At 36.2% G+C, this 25,619-nt stretch overlaps 1 protein-coding gene and 1 non-coding gene across 2 annotated transcripts in view; both read right to left on the bottom strand.

Moving 5' to 3' along the window:
• Window positions 1–8,069: 8,069 nt before the first annotated feature.
• LOC127878006 (unconventional myosin-IXa-like) overlaps window positions 8,070–25,619 on the bottom strand; it is a 94,004-nt gene continuing 76,454 nt past the window's right edge. Inside the window, exons 15-21 of the mRNA XM_052424362.1 lie at window positions 24,482–24,715; window positions 19,913–19,952; window positions 18,014–18,121; window positions 17,315–17,506; window positions 15,770–15,892; window positions 13,355–13,504; window positions 8,070–9,662 (exon numbers count right to left, since the gene is read on the bottom strand). Of these exons, the coding sequence (XP_052280322.1) occupies window positions 9,600–9,662; window positions 13,355–13,504; window positions 15,770–15,892; window positions 17,315–17,506; window positions 18,014–18,121; window positions 19,913–19,952; window positions 24,482–24,715 (910 nt within the window). The 3' untranslated portion in view covers window positions 8,070–9,599. The remainder of the gene's footprint in view (window positions 9,663–13,354; window positions 13,505–15,769; window positions 15,893–17,314; window positions 17,507–18,013; window positions 18,122–19,912; window positions 19,953–24,481; window positions 24,716–25,619) is intronic.
• Trnac-aca (transfer RNA cysteine (anticodon ACA)) lies at window positions 11,899–11,980 on the bottom strand. Its single transcript has one exon. It is a non-coding gene; the product is annotated as a tRNA-Cys (tRNA).

Genomic DNA, 25,619 nt, shown 5'->3' with positions numbered 1-25,619 from the left:
TTTGAATAAATACAATAACGTGCATATTTGTACGTACCAATAAACTATAATATATAGTAACAAACAAATATAAGATATTTTTACCTTGCATATTTAATACATATTGTGTATTATTCATTGAACATTGACATGAACATTGCAGAAAAAGTGTCGATATTGCTTATATTCGTCCATATCCGCACTTTTCGGTCATATCCGCGGATATGAGTCATATACGCATTTTAGACGGACCGCTTTTTTTCTCGGGATAACTACCCGAATGGGCGACAACTTCTTAATTACGAAAATCCCGAATTGGCTGACGGCTGCACTTAACAATAATAAACTCCATATCATAATTCATTAATTACTACGACCCCGTCTTATCGAGTGAAGCCATTGAATAGCACCCGAACCTATGCCTGGTCGTATGACCTTTATCATGTTGTTTAATACATGTGTCACCAGATTAACAATTAGTAATGAGGCCACTAGATTTATTCACGTTTGCATAACATGTCTCAGTTCTCATTAAAAAGCATGTTTACAATATTTCGCGAGAAAATTTTGAATGTTATTGGTAGTATTAGTATTTGTTACCAAAGTTATAAATGTATGCATACCAGGTCCAATGTAATAGATTTTTTTAATTTCCATATACAATTTTCTAATATTGGTATATTGGTATGTGTATAAACGCAACATATGTTGATGAAAGATTGTATAATTTGTCGAAAATCTTAGACATTATATTTAATGGAGTCCTCCTCCATCACAAAATCACAATCATGAACACTTATACTTATACTGTTTATTATAATTTATTAACGATAAACACAAGTAACATCCAATATCATAGCAAATTTCAAAGCACACTTATAAAACTAGTAGCCTAAGAATAACAAAGACAGCACTATAACTTATGACACAAATGAACACAATAATTGCACTTTTATACGTATGTGCAATAATTCCGTTAAGGTAGCGCACCTCTAATGGGCACATATCCAAATATAATTTAATTAATTATTTTCTTAATCAGCATCATTTCACTGAACTACATGCAAATTTGTAGGTAGGCTTTCCATGCTTAAAAAAAAAAATATACCGATTTTTTCAAAACCACCCTCACGCTCGGCTTTTGTCCAGTTTATTTTCACCCCTGGGGTATACAAAATGTCCATAATTCATTCAGATTTCCAAGTATGGGCATGCAGTTGGTGTGTACAGATGCAGTAAAGGTGTTTAAAGTTAAAACAAGATGAAATAAGTATTCTTTTACAGACATTTATTTTTTACAATTTTTATCTATGGTATAGCGCCATGAAATGTAAGTGATTTCAGCCAAGTAAAAATTGGGTCGGTTAAAAACAAAGTGTCATAAAATTCAAAATAGTATCATTTAAGTTATATTTTAAACTTACTTTTTATAGAAACACTATATACAGCAAAAATACCAAGAAATAGACAGACTTACCGTTTACTTTTTGAAATAAAAATAAAAATGCAACATGCATCATTCGTATTTTCAGCAGTAATTTACCCAATTTAGCCATAACGTTGTTTTAATTTAAAAAATTGAAGGATGTTCTTACAATTTTCAACATGTTTAACAATAAACATAGCTTATATGCTATATTTATCAAATTACGTTAGAAAAGAAATAAAACGCGTCGCAAAAAGTATGCGATGTCGGCAGGATTCGAACCTGCGCTGGAAGATCCCAAAATATTTCTAGTCCATCGCCTTAACCACTCAGCAACGAGAACTTCACATCAATGCAACCTTAAATTAGATATACTTAGGTAAACAGGTAAAAAGGCTCATCGATCTTTGAAGAAATCGCGAAATCGTATTTTTCAAATGATAATTGGATCAAAGTCAATATTTATAGTGAAAAGAATGGATTCTAAATGAATTAGGTAAACACATATCAAATTTCGAAGTTTGAAAATGCATCTCTTGGAAATAACCGATCATTTAAGATCGGCAATGATCGTAAAATAAATCGCGGGAAATCATTAGAGGTGCGCTACCTTAAACATGTGTTTTTTTAACATGAATCCTTTTAAAACCGATCATATGATAAAAGCGCACTTATGAAATAAAAGACTAACTTATGCTTTAAAAAGACGCACATCAAAAAAGAAAAACACACTTTTGTGAGAAAAAACCCACGTCTGTGAATCTTAAAACACACTTCTAAGATAAAAGACGCACTTACTAGATAAAAGACACACATTCTGCTCACATCTACATTCAAAAGCGCACTCACAGATGAAGAAAACACACAAACAACAAACTGTTTCACTTAAATAACGCACTTTGAAAGAAAAAACGCACAAAATGCGCACTTTAATCCACTTTTGAACACTGAAAACTCAGATATTAACAAAAAACGAAGAATTAACGCACTTTTAAGTGCGTTAAATGTGTGTTTTGGTAAAAAATGAGTTTTAAATTGACAAGGGATAAGTCATAACACTCAACATTGATTGATAGCAAAAGATATAATACAAGAAAAGAATGTAATACAAGACTAATTGTTTGTTTTTTCCTGCTAATTAAACTATCTGTGGTGCAAAGGATGAAATTCTGAATAAAATATAAATGATTGTGTTACAAATTAATATGTTACCTTTTCATGAAAGATTGAAACCAGACTATTCAGACTACACTGCAATTCCGTTATATCACGGTCCATTATATCATGACGTCCAATATATTGCAAGTTGGCTCTGGACCACATTTTTTTCACCCACTTTAATTTTCTGTGTAATCTGACATTCATTAATCCAGTTTGGTCCAGATTGTTTGCCTTTATCGTGCATCACAGTCACATTTAGGCTTGTGTACTGCGACAATACACCGCAAACGACATGTTTTTAATTTAGAGGACAAGTTTGCACAGTATTTTGCACTACCAATTATTTATCCAAAATCAAAGATCTTAGAGTGAGTTGTCTCCTATGCAATAAGAAGTTTTTATTCACAATTCAAATATTAAAGACCATGATTACACGAAGAAGAATGATGTAATATTGTACACGAGGTCTCATTTTTGCATGCTTTCAATCAGTACAAATAATTTACAGGAAGTACATGAGGAGTGTTTATTTGTGGCTAGATTTTTATCATCTTTCGTGAACAATAAATAATTAGAAATGCTTTTCGGATAACTTATTGTATTATAGGCATTTTAAAATACATGAATGTTTTTATGTTATACATATGTATGATACAAGGATATTACACATAATACAATAAGGTAAGTAAACAGCGTGTTTTGAAATTGCATAACTATGCTAATCCATACATATACATGCATGAATGACCTGACAATATATATCGCGATTGCAACCTTTGGACCCTGCTAACTGCAATATAATGGAGTTGCAGTATTCAAATATATCTTTAAAATGTAAAAAAAAAAAGTAAAATTATTTTATGAGTTCAACATTTCAATTGAGATAAATTCTCTTTCAAATTTAACAAAAACCCAAATAAAAAGAAAACCGCATTAAAAACAAAACATTATGGACTATTTTAACTATAGGATTAACATAATCATGACAATAAACTGTTAGTATAGCTCGATTGGTACTTGTCGCTTGGGTACTACTTACATGTAAGTCCCGGTTGCTCTTAAGTATACTTACATGTACCCCGGGTACGGTAAATATACTAAAACGAAGCCGGGTTATTTATTGCTAAATCGGTCGTTGTCGGCTATTTTTTTTAAATTAATAATATTCACATTTATGTCCATTTTCTGTAAAATGGCCTCTATATTATAGAAACTCATACTCAAAAGCATGTTGATGCAGGTTTTTTTTAAAGAGAAGTTTGTTTAAGATAATCGGTAGCGCGTTTTACGATATCGATTTTTGGCGGTACCCGGGGTACAAGTAGTATCCGAGCCGACAATGACCAATCGAGCGTTAGTATATACATAAATAAAACACATTGACACATTTTCATACCAAGAAAGGGTCAATGTTATAGCATCAAAGAAAATGAAGGGGCAGCGCTACTAACTGTTCCTTATTTCATCAAATATTTACTTCTATTATCCATCTAAAAATGTTACATGTTGGTAGTTTTTTTGTTTTTGTTTTTAAATTAGCTATATAAGCTCAAGTTAAATCTTCATACAACAATGCTAACAACTAGTCTATAACTTTTTTATAGTGCAGTTGAGATCAGATAATCATAATGCTAGAATTTATTTAGTTCCAAACAATTAAACTCAAAGATAATTCCTCCATGTTTTCAAAGAAATTCTTAGGACATTTTTGAGTGATTACACATTTTATCAGAAAAAGATTTAAGGTCTAAATCACCTGCCCTAGTAGACGTGGTTGTGATATTATAATTATTTAATAACTCGTATAACTAATTAATGAATAAAGAACATGCTGAGAAGTTTTAGATAAAACAAGACAAGTTTCAAAGTCAGGAATACCCTAAAATCCAGTTTTGTCTCAAAATTCAACATGTCACAACAAGCCGTTAATCGCCAAATTGAATTTTTAACCTCTAAGTGTGACCTTGACCTTTGAGGTTATGAGACAGGTGACACATGCAACATTTAGTCTCCTCATTGTAGTAATTTGTAGTAAGTTAATTTTAAAGACTAGCTGTTTTTATGACCAAATATGACCATGGATTTCTAAGTGTGACCTTGACCTCTTATATAGAGACAGATTTTACAGACAAATGCCATTTCCTCATAGTGGTCATTCGTGGTAAGCTATTTCAAGAATGATAAATGACAATGTGGACAAGCTATTTTATGGCACAATCGATCATTGAACTCAAAAGCTGTTTTATGTCCAAATTTGATGTTTGATCTTTAAGAGTGACCTTGACCATTATGGTATGGAGGCAGAGTTACAAGTGACTCGCCATCTTAAGATGGTCAACATCTGTGCAATTTATTTCAAAACCCCTCAATTTATGGCAAAGTTATGGCTGAGAAAAGAATATTCAAGTTGTTGTAATGCCAAATCTGACCTGTAACCTGAAATGTGACCTTGACCTTTGAAGTAGGGAGACCGTTGTTATACGTGACTAATCATCCAATGACGGGGGACATTTCAGACTGGTTCGTTCAAATACATCAATATATGTTAAATTAACTGCTGAAACAGGCTATTCAGACAGACAGATGGAAAGTTTGAATGCTATATCCCGCTTTCTTCCAAGGTGGGGCATACAAATATTTTTTTGTTTCAAAGAATAATATTCATTGTAAATAATATTCAAAAAAATGAAAATGATAGACAACAAAATGAATATATATCCAAAAGATCATATGACTACCAAAGCAAATTAGAATAGATAACAATGATTACTATAATGGAAACCACTCCAGAAGTGAATTATGTGAGTAGCAGTCTATAATCATCATGCTTGCTTTTGCAACATACCTTCTTCTTATAGCTCTAAGCAGCCATAAAAAAGCATGCTTTGTAAAAAGTTCAATATAAAAAGTAAAATTGCTATTTCTAGCATTTATGAATTATAAAGCATTATTTCAATAAATTCAATAATTGTTTGTTAAATAAATAAGAACAAAATTCTTTATTTAGTGAATGGGCAATTTATAAGATATTGAATGTAGCATAAGCATGAAGAGGAAAACAACAAGAGGGCCAAGATGGCCCTAGTTCGCTCACCTGAGAAGAGTGTGTTCATTGAATTTTTACCAAATGTATTGGGCTGTTTGTAAAACATGCATGCCTGCATAAAGGCTGTCAGTTGTAATGGCAGCCATTGTGCGAATATGAATATATTAGTCATTGTGACTTTGACTCTTGACCTTGGTTTCTTGAGTTGTCATCTGGACACCATTTTACATTGTTGAGTCATTGTTATTAAGACGTTTGACCTAGTGACTTGAACATTATATTGGTCATCTGCCAGTCATGATCAATGTAACTATGAAGATCATGAATCTAGGCGTAAGCATTGTCAGTAAATATCAAGAAACAATTTTATTGTTTTGAGTCACTGTGATGTTGATCTTTGATGTAGTGATTTGAAATTCAAAAGGGGTATATTTATAATCATGATCAATGTACCTATGAAGTCTTTATCCTAGGTGAAAGTGTTTTTGAATAATCATTTGAAAACCAATTTTTGTATTTTGAATCACTGTGACCGTCACCTTTGACCTAGTGACGAGAAGATCAATAGGGGTCATTGGTGGTTCATGATCAATGTAGCCAACAGTTAGCAAGGGGGGCATAAAATGTGACTTCCATAGTGTTCGATCACCAGGTTTGACCAAAACCATTTTTGAACTCAACTCTTGTATCAAAGAAACAAATGTTCTGACCAAACTTCATAAAAATTGGGCCAAAAATGTGACTTCTAAAGTGTTAACATGTTTTCACTATATACATAATATAAACACTGGCGGCCATGTTTTTTCACCGATCCGAACCATTGTCGAACTCGTCCAAGATATCAATAAAACCGATATTTTGACCAACTTTCATGATGATTGGGCAAAAATTGTGACTTTTAGAGTGTTTACAAAGTTTCTCTATAGCCAAATAGGGAAAACTTCCACTATATACATATAAAGACAAGAGGGCCAAGATGGCCCTAGTTCGCTCACCTGAGAGGAGTCGGTTCATTCAATCTTTACCAAACGTCAAACTTGACCTAGATATTGTCCAGACAAACATCCTGTTCAAATTTCATCATTATTGAACCAAAACTCTGGCATATGGAGTGATTTTGTTTTTGTAAGATTTGACCTGGTGACCTATATTTTGAATTGACATCAAACATCAAACTTTGCTTACAAAAATAAATATTATGACCAAGATTCATAAAATCTGAAACAAAATTGTGACCTCTAGAGTGTTTACAAGGATTTTGTAAAATAAAATGAAAATTATGACAATCTACGGGCAATAATTATGGCATTAATTATGTGATATATATAAAACCAATCTTTTCACCAAGTTTCATGATGATTGGGCAAAAAATGTGACTTCTAGTGTGTTCACAAGCTTTTTTTTACTATATAAATATAAGAAAACTGCCCCCCCCCCGGCAGCCATGTTATTCAACTGACCGGAACCATTTTCAAACTCAACTCTCATATCAAGAAAACAAATGTTCTGACCAAATTTCATGAAAATTGGGCCAAAAATGTGACTTCTAGTGTTCACATGTTTTCACTAAATACATATAAAGAAAAATGCCCCGCCCACTGGCGGCCATGTTTTTCACCGATCTGGAGTATTTTCGAATATGGTCCGAGATATCAATAAAACAAATGTTTTGGCCAACTTTCATGATGATTGGGCAAAAATTGTGACTTCTAGAGTGTTTACAAGGTTTCTCTATAGACAAATAAGGAAAACTGCCCCCCCCCCCCCCCCGGCAGCTATGTTATTCAACTGACCGGAACCATTTTCGAACTCAACTCTCATATCAAGGAAACAAATGTTCTGACCAAATTTCATGAAAATTGGGCCAAAAATATGACTTCTAGAGTGTTCCCATGTTTTCACTTTATACATTTAGAGAACAATGCCCCGCCTACTGGCGGCCATGTTTTTTCACCGATCTGGACCACTTTCGAAGTCGTCCGAGATATCAATAAAACCAATGTTTTAAATAACTTTCATGATGATTGGGCAAAAAATGTGACTTCTAGTGTGTTTACAAGGCTTCTCTATAGCGAAATTAGGAAAACTACCCCCCCCCACCCCCCCTGGCAGCTATGTTATTCAACTGACCGGAACCATTTTCGATCTCAACTCTCATATCAAGGAAACAAATGTTCTGACCAAATTTCATGAAAATTTGGCCAAAAATGTGACTTCTAGAGTGTTCACATGTTTTCACTATATACATATAGAGAAAAATGACCCGCCCACTGGCGGCTATGTTATTTCACCGATCTGGACCATTTTCGTACTCGTCCGAGATATCAATAAAACAAATGTTTTAGCCAACTTTCATGATTATTGGGCAAAAATTGTGACTTCTAGAGTGTTTACAAGGTTTCTCTATAGCCAAATAAGGAAAACTGCACCCCCCCCCCCTGGCAGCCATGTTATTCAACTGACCGGAACCATTTTCGAACTCAACTCTCATATCAAGGAAACAAATGTTCTGACCAAATTTCATGAACATTGGGCCAAAAATGTGACTTCTAGAGTGTTCACATGTTTTCACTATATACATATAGAGAAAAATGCCCCGCCCACTGGCGGCCATGTTTTTTCACCGATCTGGACCATTTTTGAACTCGTCCGAGTTATCAATAAAACCAATGTTTTAACCAATTTTCATGATGATTGGGCAAAAATTGTGACTTTTAGAGTGTTAACAAGGTTTCTGTATAGCCAAATAAGGAAAACTGCATCCCCCCCCCGCCCTTGCAGCCATGTTATTCAACTGACCGGAACCATTTTCGAACTCAACTCTTATATCAAGGAAACAAATGTTCTGACCAAATTTCATGAAAATTGGGCCAAGAATGTGACTTCTAGAGTGTTCACATGTTTTCACTATATACCCGGTACATAAAGAGAAAAATGCCCCGCCAACTGGCGGCCATGTTTTTTTTACCGGTCTGGACCATTTTCGAACTCGTCCGAGATATCAATAAAACAAATGTTTTGACCAATTTCCATGATGATTGGGCAAAAATTGTGACTTCTAGAGTGTTTACAAGGTTCTCTATAGCCAAATAAGGAAAACTGTCCCGCCCACTGGCGGCCATGTTTTTCAATGGACCGGAACCACTTTTGAACTCAACCTGCATATCATTAAGGCAAACATTCTGACAAAGTTACATGAAGATTGGGCATGAAATGTGACTTCTAGAGTGTTTACAAGTTTTTCCTTTTTTTTACCTAGTGACCTAGTTTTTGACCCGGCACGACCCAGTTTCGAACTCGACCGAGATTTCATTGGGACAAAGCTTCTGACCAAGTTTCATGAAGATCGGACAATAAATGTGGCCTCTAGAGTGTTTATGAACAAATGTGGACGGACGGACAGACGACGGACAAAGACCGGTCACAAAAGCTCACCTGAAAAGTTGTATTAGTGTTAAAAAAGAAATTGCCTTATGTATTGGATGGCAGATACCATTAAGGTCAACATTTGGTTTATTCAACTCTAGTGACTTGTCCAGCTAGGGTCAAAGATAGTTAAGGTCTCACTAGTATAGAGTCATCGATATCATCTACAGTTTCAGTATTCATATGTATTTTACTTTTTTAAATTGTCTGTGTTTTTTTTGGATTATGTGTTGAAATAGGACTTAATTTTACTTGCAACAGGACTCATGAAATCAAATAACAAATTGTTAAACAATAATATTGTTTTCACAGTATATTGGCCCAGCCGAACCATGCAATCATCAAGGGGTGATGTCAATATTTTGTCACTATTTATAGTAGCAATATGCATTTACAGAGTATATAAAATTGCCCTCTAGTCAATAATTGCGCAATACTGTCCCATAATTCTCACTTCTTCCTGCAGAGATGTCCCTTCACGTGGGCCTGTATCTTGATGGCACTAACCCTTGTCTCTATGAATTGCCTGCGTACCACACGGCCCCTGTAATACTTCTGAATTCAAACCGCAGCTTCTCGCAAGTTCTCCACATAGTGCCTAGCAAGGTATGTGCGCATATGTTTCTAAAAGTATTAAAGATTATGTATTACTTTGGTTTTGAACCATGTTTTGAGATAGAGATACGCTTATTAAATACGATTATGCCGAGAAATCAGCATTAGATCAACCAAATTTTAAAATAAATTTACATGAATGTTCTCATTTGTTTCTGTGTCAATTGAGTACTCAGATATCAAGAGAAATAAATCTCATCTCTGAGAAATACTAGTATTGAGAGTCAAGGTAGCGCACCTCTAATGGGCACATATCCAAATATAATTTAATTAATAATTTTCCTAATCAGCATCATTTCACTGAACTACATGCAAATTTGTAGGTAGGCTTTCCATGCTTTAAAAAAAAATACCGATTTTTTCAAAACCACCCTCACGCTCGGCTTTTGTCCAATTTATTTTCACCCCTTGGGTATATAAAAGTTCCATAATTGACATGACGCCTTATCTATGGTCGCTCCGCCCACTAGAATTGATCCACCAATCAGCGATCGATTAATCGGGCGCACTCGTTAGCAACGACCTGTCCGCCATTTTCTAGACAAGCTACATGTTTAGGTTCACTTTTATTCCAACGATTTTCTTTTGTTTTCCTCTTTAAAAAAACGATTAAAAATGGTTAAACGGTGTCAATGGGGATTATGTAACTCGGACAATCGATATCCTGACAGATTAGTTAGTGACATTGAATTTATTTCGTTTCCAAAGCCGAAAAAAAGATTGACAAGAGCGAGTGGAAGCTTCAAGAGTTACCGGGATCCCCTTTATAGAACATTAATTTAATTCACAAACTTGAAATGTCATATAAGCAATAACTAAGCATTATTAAGTATGTATTATGTCACGTGTGCATGTAAAATTATTGAGAATTTTGGTACCTAATTCGTGTAACTTTACGAAATCGCCGTTAAAAATCGCGTTTCTGTGTGTGTCAGAAACAATGGAAAACCATTTTGTTATTATTTTAATAAAGACGTATCGATAAATGCTATTGTAAAAGAGTTATTATTACTGATATTATTTAACCAATAAATGCGGTAACTTCGGGGAAGTCGGTACCTGCGCGAGCGTCTGATATTGGTAGCCTTATTAATTTATAATAGCCTGACCGTATTCCATTTCGTACAACGCTAATTTTATATCAGACAATGTCCAAACTTACTGTGTTTTTTGCGCTTTAAATTATAGTGGTGTATAAATGTCCCATAAGCAATGTTTAATATGATTAATATCACTTTTATACGCAATAACATGTGGGATTGAGGTACCCACCCGGCGTCAGAAAGCGCGTAAAACTTTACCGAATTCCCAGTTATAAAGCGCTATTTCGTGTCAAATACACGGGTAGGGGGGAATGTTTCGGTAATAATTTTGTTAATAACACGGGTAAATACCGGTGAAGTGTTAATTTATTGAAAATACCACCATTACACGTAATAACGGGTTCGATTTCGGTAAGCGCGCAAGCGTTTGAGAGCGTGTTTAATGTACCGATTTACCCGTTATAAATAGCTGATGTTCTCTTTAATCGTATATTTTTTGCATTTGCAGAATAACTAAATGGCATAAACCCCTTTACAAGTGTAATATGGTGTTAAACAAGTCCATAAAATCATCCGGAATATCGCGTAAATCTATATGCAGTCTATAGGCAAATAAGCCATTTTGGTGTTAGCTTGTCTAGGTTTTCTTCCCGCTGAGCCACGTGATTAAGTGGGCGGAGCGATCACTGATAAGGCGTCATGTCAATTCATTCAAATTTCCAAATATGGGCATGCAGTTGCAGATGCAGTAAAGGTGTTTAAAGTTTAAACAAGATGAAATAAGTTTTATTTTACAGACATTTATTATTTACAAATTTTAATCTATGGAATAGCGCCATGAAATGTAAGTGATTTCAGCCAAGTAAAACTTGGTTTGGTTAAAAAACAAAGTGTCATAAAATTCAAAATAGTATCATTTAAGTTATATTTTAAACTTAGTTTTTATAGAAACACTATATACAGCAAAAATACCAAAAAATAGCCAAATTTTCCGTTTACTTTTTGAAATAAAAATAAAAATGCAACATGCATCATTCGTATTTTCAGCAGTAAATTAATCAATTTAGCCATAACGTTGTTTTAATTTTAAAATTGAAGGATGTGCATACAATTTTCAACATATTTAACAATAAGCATAGCTTATGTGCTATATTAAATCAAATTACGTTAGAAAAGAAATAAAACGCGTCGCAAAAAGTATGCGATGTCGGCAGGGATCGAACCTGCGCGGGAAGATCCCAAAAGATTTGTAGTCCATCGCCTTAACCACTCAGCCACGACAACTTCACATCATTGCAACCTTAAATTAGATATCCATAAGTAAACAGGTAAAAAGGCTCGCTCGATCTTTGAAGAAATCGCGAAATCCTATTTTTCAGGTGATAATTGGATCAAAGTCAATATTTATAGTGAAAATAATGTATTCTAAATAAATAAGTTAAACATTTTTCAAAATTCGAAGTTAGAAAAAAATTAAAATGCATCTCTCGAAAATAAGCGATCATTGAAGATCGGCAATGATCGTAAAATAAATCGCGGGAAATCATTAGAGGTGCGCTACCTTAAAATCTGTTATTTCAAAGCTATAAATAGAATGATAAATCATGAAAATTCATTGTAATAATCTGTATGCCTCAAACTAAATCATACACTACGAATATAATGGACAAGACCAAAGGATTGATGTGGTAAGAATGACGTCAAGTGACATAAAATTTCCAATGGGATCCCAGAACTCCAATACATTCTAGAGGCCATGGGCCTGTATTAATAACACTCCTATAATACTTCTTAACTTAAATTGTGAGTTTAGGGGAAATTTTGATTAAATCGTGCGTAAAAAGATTCAACGTTTCTCGATAACAAAATGATACAATATCAATCATTCTAATAATATTTACTAGTTTAAAACATGTTATGTCAAAAAAGACCAGAGACTTACACAATTTAATGTATTTAAGAAATGTCCTTACATTTTTCTCAAAGGAGCTTTATTAATACAGCCCAAGAACTAACCTGTATAGTGATTTCACTCAATCTCACCTGTATAGTGATGTCACAGATTCTCACCTGTGTAGTGACGTCACAGATTCTCACCTGTTGTTAATGTCACATATTCTCACATGCATAGTGATGTCACTGATTCTCACCAGTATAGTTATGGCACAGATTCTCACCTGTATAGCGATGTGACTGATTCTCACCTGTATAGTGATGTGACTGATTCTCACCTGTATAGTGAAGTCACTAATTCTCACCTGTATAGTGAGGGTACTGATTCTCACCAGTATAGTGATGGTACTGATTCTCACAAGTATAGTGATGGCACTAATTCTAACCTGTAATGGCTGTATAGTGATGGCACTTATTCTTACCTATTTAGTGATGACACTTATTCTCACTCGCACTTGTCACCTGTATAGTGATGGCACTGATTCTCACCTGAATAGTGATGGTACAGATTCTCACCTGTATAGCGATGTGACTGATTCTCACCTGTATAGTGATGTGACTGATTCTCACCTGTATAGTGAAGTCACTAAATCTCACCTGTATAGTGATGTCACTGATTCTCACCTGTATAGTGATGTCACTGATTTTCACCTGTATAGTGATGTCACTGATTCTCACCTGTATAGTGATGTCACTGATTCTCACCTGTATAGTGATGGCACTTGCTCTCATCTGCAGGTAGTTCTTGCGTTCCCAGCGTGCCTTGGCCCACCTCTGCAGGAAGACCACTCTCTTCATGATGGCCCTGTGCAGGCACTCGTCTATGTACAGCTTTTCTGTCTCCAGCAAGAACACCTAAATAATCCCTTTACTACTAAGATTGGAAATTTGACCCATTCCTAGTCCCCTAGAAAATCAAATTAAATTTGAGACCTTCCTTACTAGATTCAAGTTTCAAAGCCTTCAGTTCCAACATTCAGATACTGATGAGCAGGAAACAGCACAAAACCTGAACAGACGGTGAGTAACTTACAGGCTGTTCTGGTTTTAAGCTGGTTGCATTAAGGCATTTTTAATATTCTTCTGAGTGGGAAAGGATTTAAGACGAGGCAAGGATAGGGTCAGATAGTATTTTATTGCCCTATTGTTGGATTTTTTACTTTTTATGCCCCCCTTCGAAGAAGAGGGGGTATATTGTTTTGCACATGTCGGTCGGTACGTTGGTCAGTCCGTCCACCAGATGGTTTCCAGATGATAACTCAAGACCGCTTAGGCCTAGGATCATGAAACTTCATCGGTACATTGATCATGACTGGCAGATGAACCCTATTGATTTTCAGGTCACTAGGTCAAAGGTCAAGGTCACAGTGACTCAAAATAGTAAAATGGTTTCCGGATGATAACTCAAGAACGCTTACGCCTAGGATCATTAAACTTCATAGGTACATTGATCATGACTCACATATGACCCCTATTGATTTTCAGGTCACTATGTCAAAGGTCAAGGTCACAGTGACTCGACACAGAAAAATGGTTTCCGGATGATAAATCAAGAACGCTTACGCCTAGGATATGAAACTTCATTTATGCCCCACTTCGAAGAAGAGGGGGTATATTGTTTTGCACATGTCGGTCGGTCAGTCGGTTGGTCCGTCCACCAGATGGTTTCTGGATGATAACTCAAGAACGCTTAGGCCTAGGATCATAAAACATAATAGGTACATTGATCATGACTGGCAGATGACCCCTATTTATTTTCAGGTCACTAGGTCAAAGGTCAAGGTCACAGTGACTCGAAATAGTAAAATGGTTTCTGGATGATAACTCAAGAACGCTTACGCCTATGATCATGAAACTTTATAGGTACATTGATCATGACTCGCAGATGACCCCTATTGATTTTCAGGTCACTAGGTCAAAGGTCAAGGTCACGGTGACTCGACACAGAAAAATGATTTCCCGATGATAACTCAAGAACGCTTACGCCTAGGATATGAAATTTCATAGGTACATTGATCATGAATCGCAGATGACCCCTATTGATTTTCAGGTCACTAGGTCAAAGGTGAAGGTGACTCGACACAGCAAAATGGTTTCTGGATGATAACTCAAGAACGCTTAAACCCAGGATCATGAAACTTCATAGGTACATTGATTATGACTGGCAGATGACCCCTATTGATTTTCAGGTCAAAGGTCAAGGTCACAGTGACTCGAAACAGTAAAATGGTTTCCGGATGATAACTTGGATGTGCTTTGGCAGATTTCATTGAAATTTGGTATGAGTATATATATGGATAATATGATAACTCAAGAATGCTTACGCCTATGATCATGAAACTTCATAAGTACAATGATCATGAATGGCAGATGACCCCTATTAATTATCAGGAAACTAAGTCAAAGGTCAAGGTCACAGTGACTTGAAACAGTAAAATGGTATCTGGATGATAACTCAAGAATAATTAGGCCTAGGATCATGAAACGTCATAGGTACATTGATCATGACTGGCAGATGACCCCTATTGATTTTCAGGTCACTAGGTCAAAGGTCAAGGTCACAGTGACACAAAACGTATTCACACAATGGCTGCCACTACAACTGACAGAACATATGGGGGGGGCACTCAAGTTTTACAAACATGCCTTGTTTTAAACTGCGATCATTTTTAGTATAACTGTGAATTGCATTGTGTGAGGCTTTATAATACCGGTAGTTGAAAAGTGTATTTAAGGTAGATGAACCTCAGCTCGCGGGGAATACAGTCACAAGATGAATCAATGAATAACAAGAAAATGAAGAATATTAAGGAAATTGTATATAAAAATACCTCAAGTTTCTTTGGTTAGATGTCTTTTAAATTAATTTCATGAGATAAAAACTGCAAATGCATTCCTACTATCACAGCTTGTCAGTCTGTGATTGACAGAGTGAAATTATTTCCACTTTGTACAAACAATCTTGACTGCTATGGCATATGCAAATTAAAGAAACTTTATCTTTGCATACAAATTTTTCATGTTCCAATAAACAACATATATTTTACATACAGGGTCTTAAATGATAATGAAGTCAAAGACACAACACCCCCTCTCCCAATGAATTCCATGGTATCTCACCTTAGTTATACCAATCTGGTAGTTGTCTTTGTTCATGTTCATGTTGTCCAGGAAAGTGACCACATCCCTCTGGTTACTCCGCAAACCATTTGGCAGTATGATCTTGTACATCTGCACAAACTCCTTTAAGCAAGAAAATATCTCAATTTGAGAGACATGTAAAATCATACTTGAAATATTAATATTAATACAAGAAATATGGCAAGACCAGAACAAAAGGCATTTTTAATGTTAAAAGTTTAATGGTTATCAATTTTAATTTCAACAAGGGCTGTTTGTAAAACATGCATGCCCCCCATATGGGCTGTCAGTTGTAGTGGCAGCCATTGTGTAAATACGTTTTTTGTCACTGTGACCTTAACCTTTGACGTAGTGACCTGAAAAGCAAATAGGGGTCATCTGCCAATCATGATCAATGTACCTATGAAGGTTCATGATCCTAGGCCAAAGCATTCTTGACTTATCATCCGGAAACCATTTTACTGTTTCGAGTCACTATGACCTTGATCTTTGACCTAGTGACCTGAAAATCAAAAGGGATCATCTGCCAGTCATGATCAACGTACCTATGAAGTTTCATGATCCTAGGCCTTAGTATTCTTGAGTTATCATCAAAAAACCATTTTACTGTTTCGAGTTACTTTGACCTTGACCTTTGACCTAGTGACCTGAAAATCAATAGGGGTCATCTGCCAGTCATGATCAATGTACCTATGAAGTTTTATGATCCTAGGGGAAAGCACTCGAGTTATCATCCTGAAACCATTTTACTGTTTTGAGTCACTGTGACCTTGACCTTTGACCAAGTGACCTGAAAATCAATAGGGGTCATCTGCCAGTCATGATCAATGTACCTATCAAGTTTCATGATCCTAGGCGTAAGCATTCTTGAGTTTTCCTTCGGATACCATTTTACTGTTTCAAGTCACTGTGACCTTGACCTTTGACATAGTGACCTGAAAATCAATGAGAATCATCTGGCAGTCATGATCAATTTACCTATGAAGTTTCATGATCCTAGGCCTAAGCGTTCTTGAGTTATCATCCGGAAACTCTTTTACTGTTTCGAGTCACTATGACCTTGACCTAGTGACCTGAAAATCAATAGGGGTCATCTGACAGTCATGATCAATGTACCTATGAAGTTTCATGATCCTACTGGACCTAGGCCTGAGCGTTCTTGAGTTACCATCCGGAAACCATTAGGTGGACGGACAGACGGACGGACCGACATGTGCAAAACAATATACCCCCTCTTCTTCGAAGGGGGGCATAATAAATTAGCGATGCCAAGCTATGTCTGCATGTTAACTACCTGAACACAAAATATCAGTACAATACCTCTATCTAACAGAAAACAAATGAAAAGTGAAATATCAAGCATTTGTAGGATAGACAATTCACATTCATACTCAAGTTACAGCTTCTCTTGCCTGATATTGGTATATGATTAGAAACCAATGACAAAAATACAATCTACAGAAATAGTTTGTATGTTTGAATGCATATCATCAAATCAACAAAAAGCCCACAGACAAGGATCACCTCAAATGTGAGTCGATAGTTGTAGCCGGACTGTCGTATCCTAACCGTGACCAGCATGCCGGTATATCTCAGCTGTTGTAGGACCAGCACGTCATCAAACCGGCAGGGAAGTTTCTCTGCATTTGACTTGATACATCGAATGAAGAACAGGTTGGCCTGATCCATGGCATACATCAACTGGGACAGTGACCACTGTTGAAATGGAAAAATGGAATAGGATTTTTTTATTTATTTGTTATTCAAGAATTATCCTGGTTGATTGTAAACTTCAACTTTAAATTCTTACAACATGATATATAATATATATATATATATATTTTGTATTGCCATTTTAGACGATGGGGAGTTTGTTCTGTTCATTATTATTCCATTTGAATATTAATGTATGCAATATGCATTAAAAAAAAAAATGCTAAATAAAAATATACAAATACAATTGAGCCGCTTAAAAAGAAATTGTGTCTTGTGCATCATGCGTCCACAGTAGATCCAGACCAGATAGCAGTATGTAAGAAGCTTCCCTGTCCACTGATGAGATAAAAAAATATTGCCTGACTTTAAAGCAAACAAGGAAGCTGCAGACCAGACTGTCATCCCTAATTAGCCTTTGCCGACCGCATAGGCTAATCTGTGACGACATTTTACTCACATGCATAAAACGCAGTTTTGCCAGAGGGTGGCTCACAGTTGTATCCTTACCTGGAACTGCTGTCCAACACTAGGAGGTTTCTGCTTGTTGTTACCATTGCCCCCGATGTACATGGTCCGCTGAACAATTGCCTTTAGGGTCTTCATGTCTGAGAACATCTACAACAACAAAAACAACATAGGACATGTGTGCATACGTAAGAAGCCAGGTCATGGAAGGAGGTCAATAGATCAATTTGGAAGACTGATAATTGTTGAAAATAAGGGTCTTGACGTCCGAGAACAACTACAACAAGAAAAGTGTAGTATGCACATGTTAGAATGCATGTCATGGAAGAAGTTTTATAGGTGAAATTAGAACACTACTGTAAAATATTGAAATAAGGCTCTCGATATCTGCGAATGTCAAGTAAATAGGTATATTGCAGGAGTACAGTTAATATACGACATAACTAAAGGTTCAATAATACTCAATCCGATTTAATATTTTTTCACACATACCATATAAATTGACAATTTCATCATTTGTTAAACAAGGGCTGTTTGTAAAACATGCATGCCCCCCCATATGGGCTGTCAGTTGTAGTGGCAGCCATTGAGTGAATACGTTTTTTGTCAATGTGACCTTGACCTTTGACCTAGTGACCTAAAAATCAGTAGGGGTCATCTGCCAGTCATGATCAATGTACCTATGAAGTTTCATGATCATAGGCCTAATAATTCTTAAGTTATCATCAGGAAACCCTTTTACTGTTTCGAGTCACTGTGACTTTGACCTTTGACCTAGTGACCTGAAAATTAATAGGAGACATCTGCCAGTCATGTTCCATGTACCTATGAAGTTAAATGATCCTAGGCATAAGCATTCTTGAGTTATCATCCGGAAACCATTTTACTGTTTCGTATCACTGTGACCTTGACCTTTGACCTAGTGACCTGAAAATCAAAAGGGGTCATCTGCCAGTCATGATCAATGTACCTATGCAGTTTCATGATCCTAGGCATGCATTCTTGAGTTATCATCCTGAAACCATTTTACTGTTTCGAGTCACTGTGACCTTGACCTTTGACCTAGTGACCTGAAAATCAATAGGGGCATCTCCCAGTCATGATCAATGTTCCTATGAAGTTTCATGATCCTAGGTGTAAGCATTCTTGAGTTATCATCCGGAAACCATTTTACTGTTTCGAGTCACTGTGACCTTGACCTTTGACCTAGTGACCTGAAAATCAATAGGGGTCATCTGCCAGTCATAATGAATGTACCTATATAGTTTCATGATCCTAGGCATAAGCATTCTTGAGCTATCATCCGGAAACCATTTTACTATTTCGAGTCACTGTGACCTTGACCTTTGACCTAGTGACCTGAAAATCAATAGGGGTCATCTGCCAGTCATTAGCAATGTACCTATGAAGTTTCATGATTCTAGGCCTAAGAATTCTTGAGTTATCCGGAAACGATCTGACGGACCAACCGACATGTGCAAAACAATATACCCCCTCTTCTTCGAAAGGGGGCATAAACAAATATCTTTGATAAATACATAAAGGTGGAAAGCAACCTTTGATGGCTGTTGCTTTTAAGATTAATTCAATTTAAGTTCCTCGAGTTCTTACTTTTGCACAGCTAATTATGCAAAATTAAAAGACAGGAGTTACATCTAATATCTGCTATATTTAAGAACTTCATGATCTTTTCTCCCTTAGAAACAAAGTGAAAATGTTCATATGCATCCAGCATAAAACCAGTACAGCCTACAAGTAACTTGCTATCTTTTCAGGTTTTATTTTGTTTGCTGCTCATCAAAACCTTATGGTTGGAAATGAAGGCTATACAACTTTTATCTTATAAGAAAAGTTTTTAAATACATTTGATTTTCCAAGTGACTACAAACACATCAAAGTGCGTATCTGAGTAATAAAGGGTTTACACATTAACATACTTACAGTTTGAGGACTTGACTTGGGCTTGAATGACTTGCTCTTCCTGTAAAGTTAATCTGTATCTGTACAGCACTGTATACATCAAACATGGGATCTGCATTTTTCAAAATAAGCTTGCTCAGGGAAAACAAGGCATAATGCATGTGGGTAAAGTGCCGTCCCAGATTAGCCAGGGATTACACTTTCTGCTTTTATGGCATTTTTGTTAAAAGGAAGTGTCAGCACAGAACTGTGTATATGCACAAATGACTGAGTGCACAGTCTAATCAGGGGCCACACTTTAGTTTAAACCATGTTTTCAAAGAGAGAGGATAATAAAGACAAAGGTCATTGAGCAGCATCTCTCCATGTTTTGATTTGTAGAGGTATTTCAACAACATCCCTTAGACTCTATCCAATATTCAGTCACAATGGGCTGCTAAATTAATAGCCAATTTTGAAAAATATGTATATGCTGAACAAAGTATGTATCATATACAATACTATCGCGTTAATCTTTCAAAAGATATCAGCCACACTCTGGGTACATTTGGCTTCATGCATGTGCATAAAGTATTGTCCCAGATTAGACTGTGCAGTCCGCATATGACTAAAGTATTGTCCCAGATTAGACTGTGCAGTCCGCATATGACTAAAGTATTGTCCCAGATTAGACTGTGCAGTCCACATATGACTAAAGTATTGTCCCAGATTAGACTGTGCAGTTTGCTATGACTAAAGTATTGTCCCAGATTTGACTGTGCAGTCCGCACATATGACTAAAGTATTGTCCATTGTCCCAGATTAGACTGTGCAGTCCGCATATGACTAAAGTATTGTCCCAGATTAGACTGTGCAGTCCACATATGACTAAAGTATTGTCCCAGATTAGACTGTGCAGTTTGCTATGACTAAAGTATTGTCCCAGATTAGACTGTGCAGTCCGCATATGACTAAAGTATTGTCCCAGATTTGACTGTGCAGTCCGCACATATGACTAAAGTATTGTCCATTGTCCCAGATTAGACTGTGCAGTCCGCATATGACTAAAGTATTGTCCCAGATTAGACTGTGCAGTCTGCACATATGACTAAAGTATTGTCCCAGATTAGACTGTGCAGTCCGCATATGACTAAAGTATTGTCCCAGATTAGACTGTGCAGTCCGCACATATGACTAAAGTATTGTCCCAAATTAGACTGTGCAGTTCGCTATGACTAAAGTATTGTCCCAGATTAGACTGTGCAGTCCGCATATGACTAAAGTATTGTCCCAGATTAGCCTGTGCAGTCCGCTATGACTTAAGTATTGTCCCAGATTAGACTGTGCAGTCAGCATATGACTAAAGTATTGTCCCAGATTAGACTGTGCAGTCCGCTATGACTAAAGTATTGTCCCAGATTAGACTGTGCAGTCCACTATGACTAAAGTATTGTCCCAGATTAGACTGTGCAGTCCGCATATGACTAAAGTATTGTCCCAGATTAGCCTGTGCAGTCCGCTATGACTAAAGTATTGTCCCAGATTAGACTGTGCAGTCCGCATATGACTAAAGTATTGTCCCAGATTAGACTGTGCAGTCCGCTATGACTAAAGTATTGTCCCAGATTAGACTGTGCAGTCCGCTATGACTAAAGTATTGTCCCAGATTAGACTGTGCAGTCCGCATATGACTAAAGTATTGTCCCAGATTAGACTGTGCAGTCTGCACATATGACTAAAGTATTGTCCCAGATTAGACTGTGCAGTCCGCATATGACTAAAGTATTGTCCCAGATTAGACTGTGCAGTCCGCATATGACTTAAGTATTGTCCCAGATTAAACTGTGCAATCCGCATGACTTAAGTATTGTCCCAGATTAGACTGTGCAGTCCGCATATGACTTAAGTATTGTCCCAGATTAGACTGTGCAGTCCGCATATGACTAAAGTATTGTCCCAGATTAGACTGTGCAGTCTGCATATGACTTAAGTATTGTCCCAGATTAGACTGTGCAGTCCGCATATGACTTAAGTATTGTCACAGATTAGACTGTGCAGTCGGCATATGACTTAAGTATTGTCCCAGATTAGACTGTGCAGTCCGCATATGACTAAAGTATTGTCCCAGATTAGACTGTGCAGTCCGCAAATGACTAAAGTATTGTCCCAGATTAGACTGTGCAGTCCGCATATGACTAAAGTATTGTCCCAGATTAGACTGTACAGTCAGCATATGACTAAAGTATTGTCCCAGATTAGACTGTGCAGTCCGCATGACTAAAGTATTGTCCCAGATTAGACTGTGCAGTCCGCATATGACTAAAGTATTGTCCCAGATTAGACTGTGCAGTCCGCATATGACTTAAGTATTGTCCCAGATTAGACTGTGCAGTCCGCATATGACTAAAGTATTGTCCCAGATTAGACTGTGCAGTCCGCATATGACTAAAGTATTGTCCCAGATTAGACTGTGCAGTCTGCACATATGACTAAAGTATTGTCCCAGATTAGACTGTGCAGTCCGCACAAGCTTATCAAGGACGGCAATTTAAGCCTAGACTGGATTTTCATTTAAAAGAGCCTTCCGTCAGCAAAGAAACAAATTAAGAGTTGTCCCTGATAAGCCTGTGCAGACTCAAAGGTAAATATGGGACATAACTTTACGCACATTCATTAAGCACGTTTTCCCAGTGGCTCCTGTCAATTTAATTTCTGTATGTGCCAAACATCTAGAACAATTTGGAATATATTGAAAGTTTCATAAACACTTCATATTGCTTTTTTTCATTGAAACATAACGTTGTCAATTTTAGGCAACATATTGTCTTCTGTTATTATGTAATATCATGCAGAACGATGGAAATATGCTGCAATCTTGTTGTTAAAAAAAAACAAAACACTAAATATTTTAGAGCAACACAGACAAATCAGATCCTGCAGTCTGAGCTGAATACACAAAGAAAATATTATAGCCATAGAAAAATATAAATTAAAGCAAAGTATAATATTATTACATTAAAGATCATATACAAGTCAAATTTAATTGGTCAATACATGAACTAAAAGACATCATAGCAAAATAACTTCATGTAAATCAAGCACATGCCAAAACAATGCAAAATAGAATATTGTAATGAGATGAAAGCCTTCTGCTAATATAATTCAGCATAACGAAAATAAGCAATGCTAACAGCAGGCTTGCAAGCCAAATACATGTTAAAATCATGCTTTGACAATTCAGTCTTCATCTCCAGGAGATTACATAGCAAAAAGAAATATGCAACAAGAGCACCGCATAACGGGTGCCAACGCTTGGCTGCATGTGCAGTTTTGAATATAAATGAAAGCTTGTCAGATTTTTTTAGATTTTTTTTAGAGGTCACAGTGACCTTGACCTTTGACCCAAAAATGGGTGCGGCTTGAAGAACTCATCACAGGGGTCATAACAGGACAAGACTGGCAATCCTGACAACAAGCCGGGGGTCTGGGGGCCACCATCAGGATCCAGGGGACCAGTGGAGCAAAGCCCCCCCCCCCCCCCCCCGATGAAAATTGATTTTAATCATTTTCAGACCCTTCTAGATTGCATTTCCAAGCAGTTTTAAATGCATTTTATTATAGCAAAAGAAAGATTTTTTTCCAATAATTTACTTATATTTTTATTTTTGTATAGTCTTATGGGCAGGGTCCCTTATTTTATTTGGGACCATCAAAGCAAAATGAAACTCAAAAGAGAAAGAAGTCACATACCAATGATACCATTCTCGAAAGATGCTTCAGATTCTCAGACAGAATAAAAATTTGCAATAAAAAAAAATCATTAAAAAGTACAACTTAGCCCATAATACAAACAGCACTACAGAATATCACATAAATATTATATATTATGAACGATTTCCATCTAAAAACTGATGCCAAAATTAACCAAGATTCGCTCCTACCCCCCCAACTCCCCCCCTTAACAAAACTCCTTGACTTCTTATTGATCTCAAAAGTGACCCTGGTGCCTTGAAATCCCGATTTGCGGATCAATCCGGAATATTACGACCCCTGTCATCAAGGTGCATCTACATATGAAGTTTCAAAGTTGTAGGTTGAAGCACTTTGATTGTAGAGCAAAATGTCAAAGTTTTAGCACGACGCCAGCAGACGACTAGCTGGCTATGACAATACCTCGATTTTCTCTGAAAACGCCGAGCTAAAAATGTATGGTAAGGATACAGACCCTTAAAAACTAAAAACAAGTACAAGTAAGGATTGCAATTTGATATTGGAAAGGTTCTTAACTAACCTTTCGAACCTTGTATTAATGCCTTGAAAAATGAATTTATTATATATTTGATAATTTTACATTGACATTTAAAAAAGCTTGTTTTTTTATAGTCTACATTTCAAGATCCAAATGTAAAACTAATGTACCTTACATGTAAATGATAACAGAAATGTCAACATTTTACATTCATCTTTCATGTCTTTGCTTTAAAAAGCCACAGAGCTATATATGTATATAACCTGTAAACTATTAGTTGTAATTCTGTAAAAACACCAAAGCTGCATTTCCCCCTACATTGACGTGAAAGTGTTTGCCAGAGTGCTACTATAAGGACATACATCATCACACGGTTTGCTCTCCTCATGACCTTGACCTCATCCTCGGAGTGATATGGGTCAACTGGACTCCTGAGGGGCCCAGAGTGGCGCTTGGGCCCCAAAAACGCTGCCCCCTCATCCGTGTTGTCATAACAGAACGAATCCCCTGCATAGCCCCCGTGTCGTGCATCATGCAAGGGGGTGTGCTGTGGGGATTTGTGATGAGCAGGTCGCGAGGGAGAGAGGTGAATGGAGCTATAAATACAGACGGCATCACAACATGTAGGAATACACAAATCATTCCAGTTATGTTATCAAGATCAATTTAGACATGAAATTTAAGAAAAGACATGCTAGGCTTATATATTTTCATAGACTAGATTTAAATGTATTCTCCATTTATTTTGACGGACTAAATAATTCTATCCAATTAATACGGAAATTTGGCTCCTTAAAGCACTGTTTTCGTCTCCTAAATAATATGGAAAAGTTGACTCACACTGATTTAAGTTTGTTAGAAAAGTTTAGATATTATTTTGAGGTATAATTTTGTTGCATCTCAGCTATTTTATTTTCTATTGAAATGATTGCATCTTTCATAGTTTCCAATTGAGCAAGTTGTTTTTGATGTTGTTGTTTTTTAAAGTATTCATTACATTTTTAAAAGGATATACATTTTACAAATTATTGTCAAATTTTTGTAATAACAAATTTAAAGCTTTATCATTTAGGTATATACTTTATTCAATCACAAATGTCTTATTCTGGCTTTTCATAATAGTTGCACGCAAAAAACATCAGTTCAAAATGGGAAAATAACAGGCAAATTAGAAATTGAATGCAGAGACACAATGTTATATGACAAACATCATGCTAAAATGTGTCTACAGCCATATGCAGCCAGCAGTCAGACAGGAGCTACCTTGTTTACTATCACGTCATGCAAGGTTTTGTGGTCACATCAGCAAACAGAGTAGCTCCTCACCAGACTGTAAATGCATAGGCAAGTATGGAGCTACGCTGGCCGCATATGGCATAAGACACAGGTCATAAACACATTTTATTTAAAATTTAATGGTCTTGAAATATTTGATTTAAGAAAAATGCTTGATGAAAAAAAAAGAGTAAAATTTTCATCCGGAAAGTTGCTTCAGACATG

This window comes from Dreissena polymorpha, chromosome 4 (assembly GCF_020536995.1).
Source record: "Dreissena polymorpha isolate Duluth1 chromosome 4, UMN_Dpol_1.0, whole genome shotgun sequence".
In the NCBI taxonomy this organism is placed as follows: domain Eukaryota; kingdom Metazoa; phylum Mollusca; class Bivalvia; order Myida; family Dreissenidae; genus Dreissena; species Dreissena polymorpha.
The sequence above is the reverse complement of the archived record's forward strand: the minus strand, read 5'-3'. Positions and strand labels throughout refer to the sequence as shown.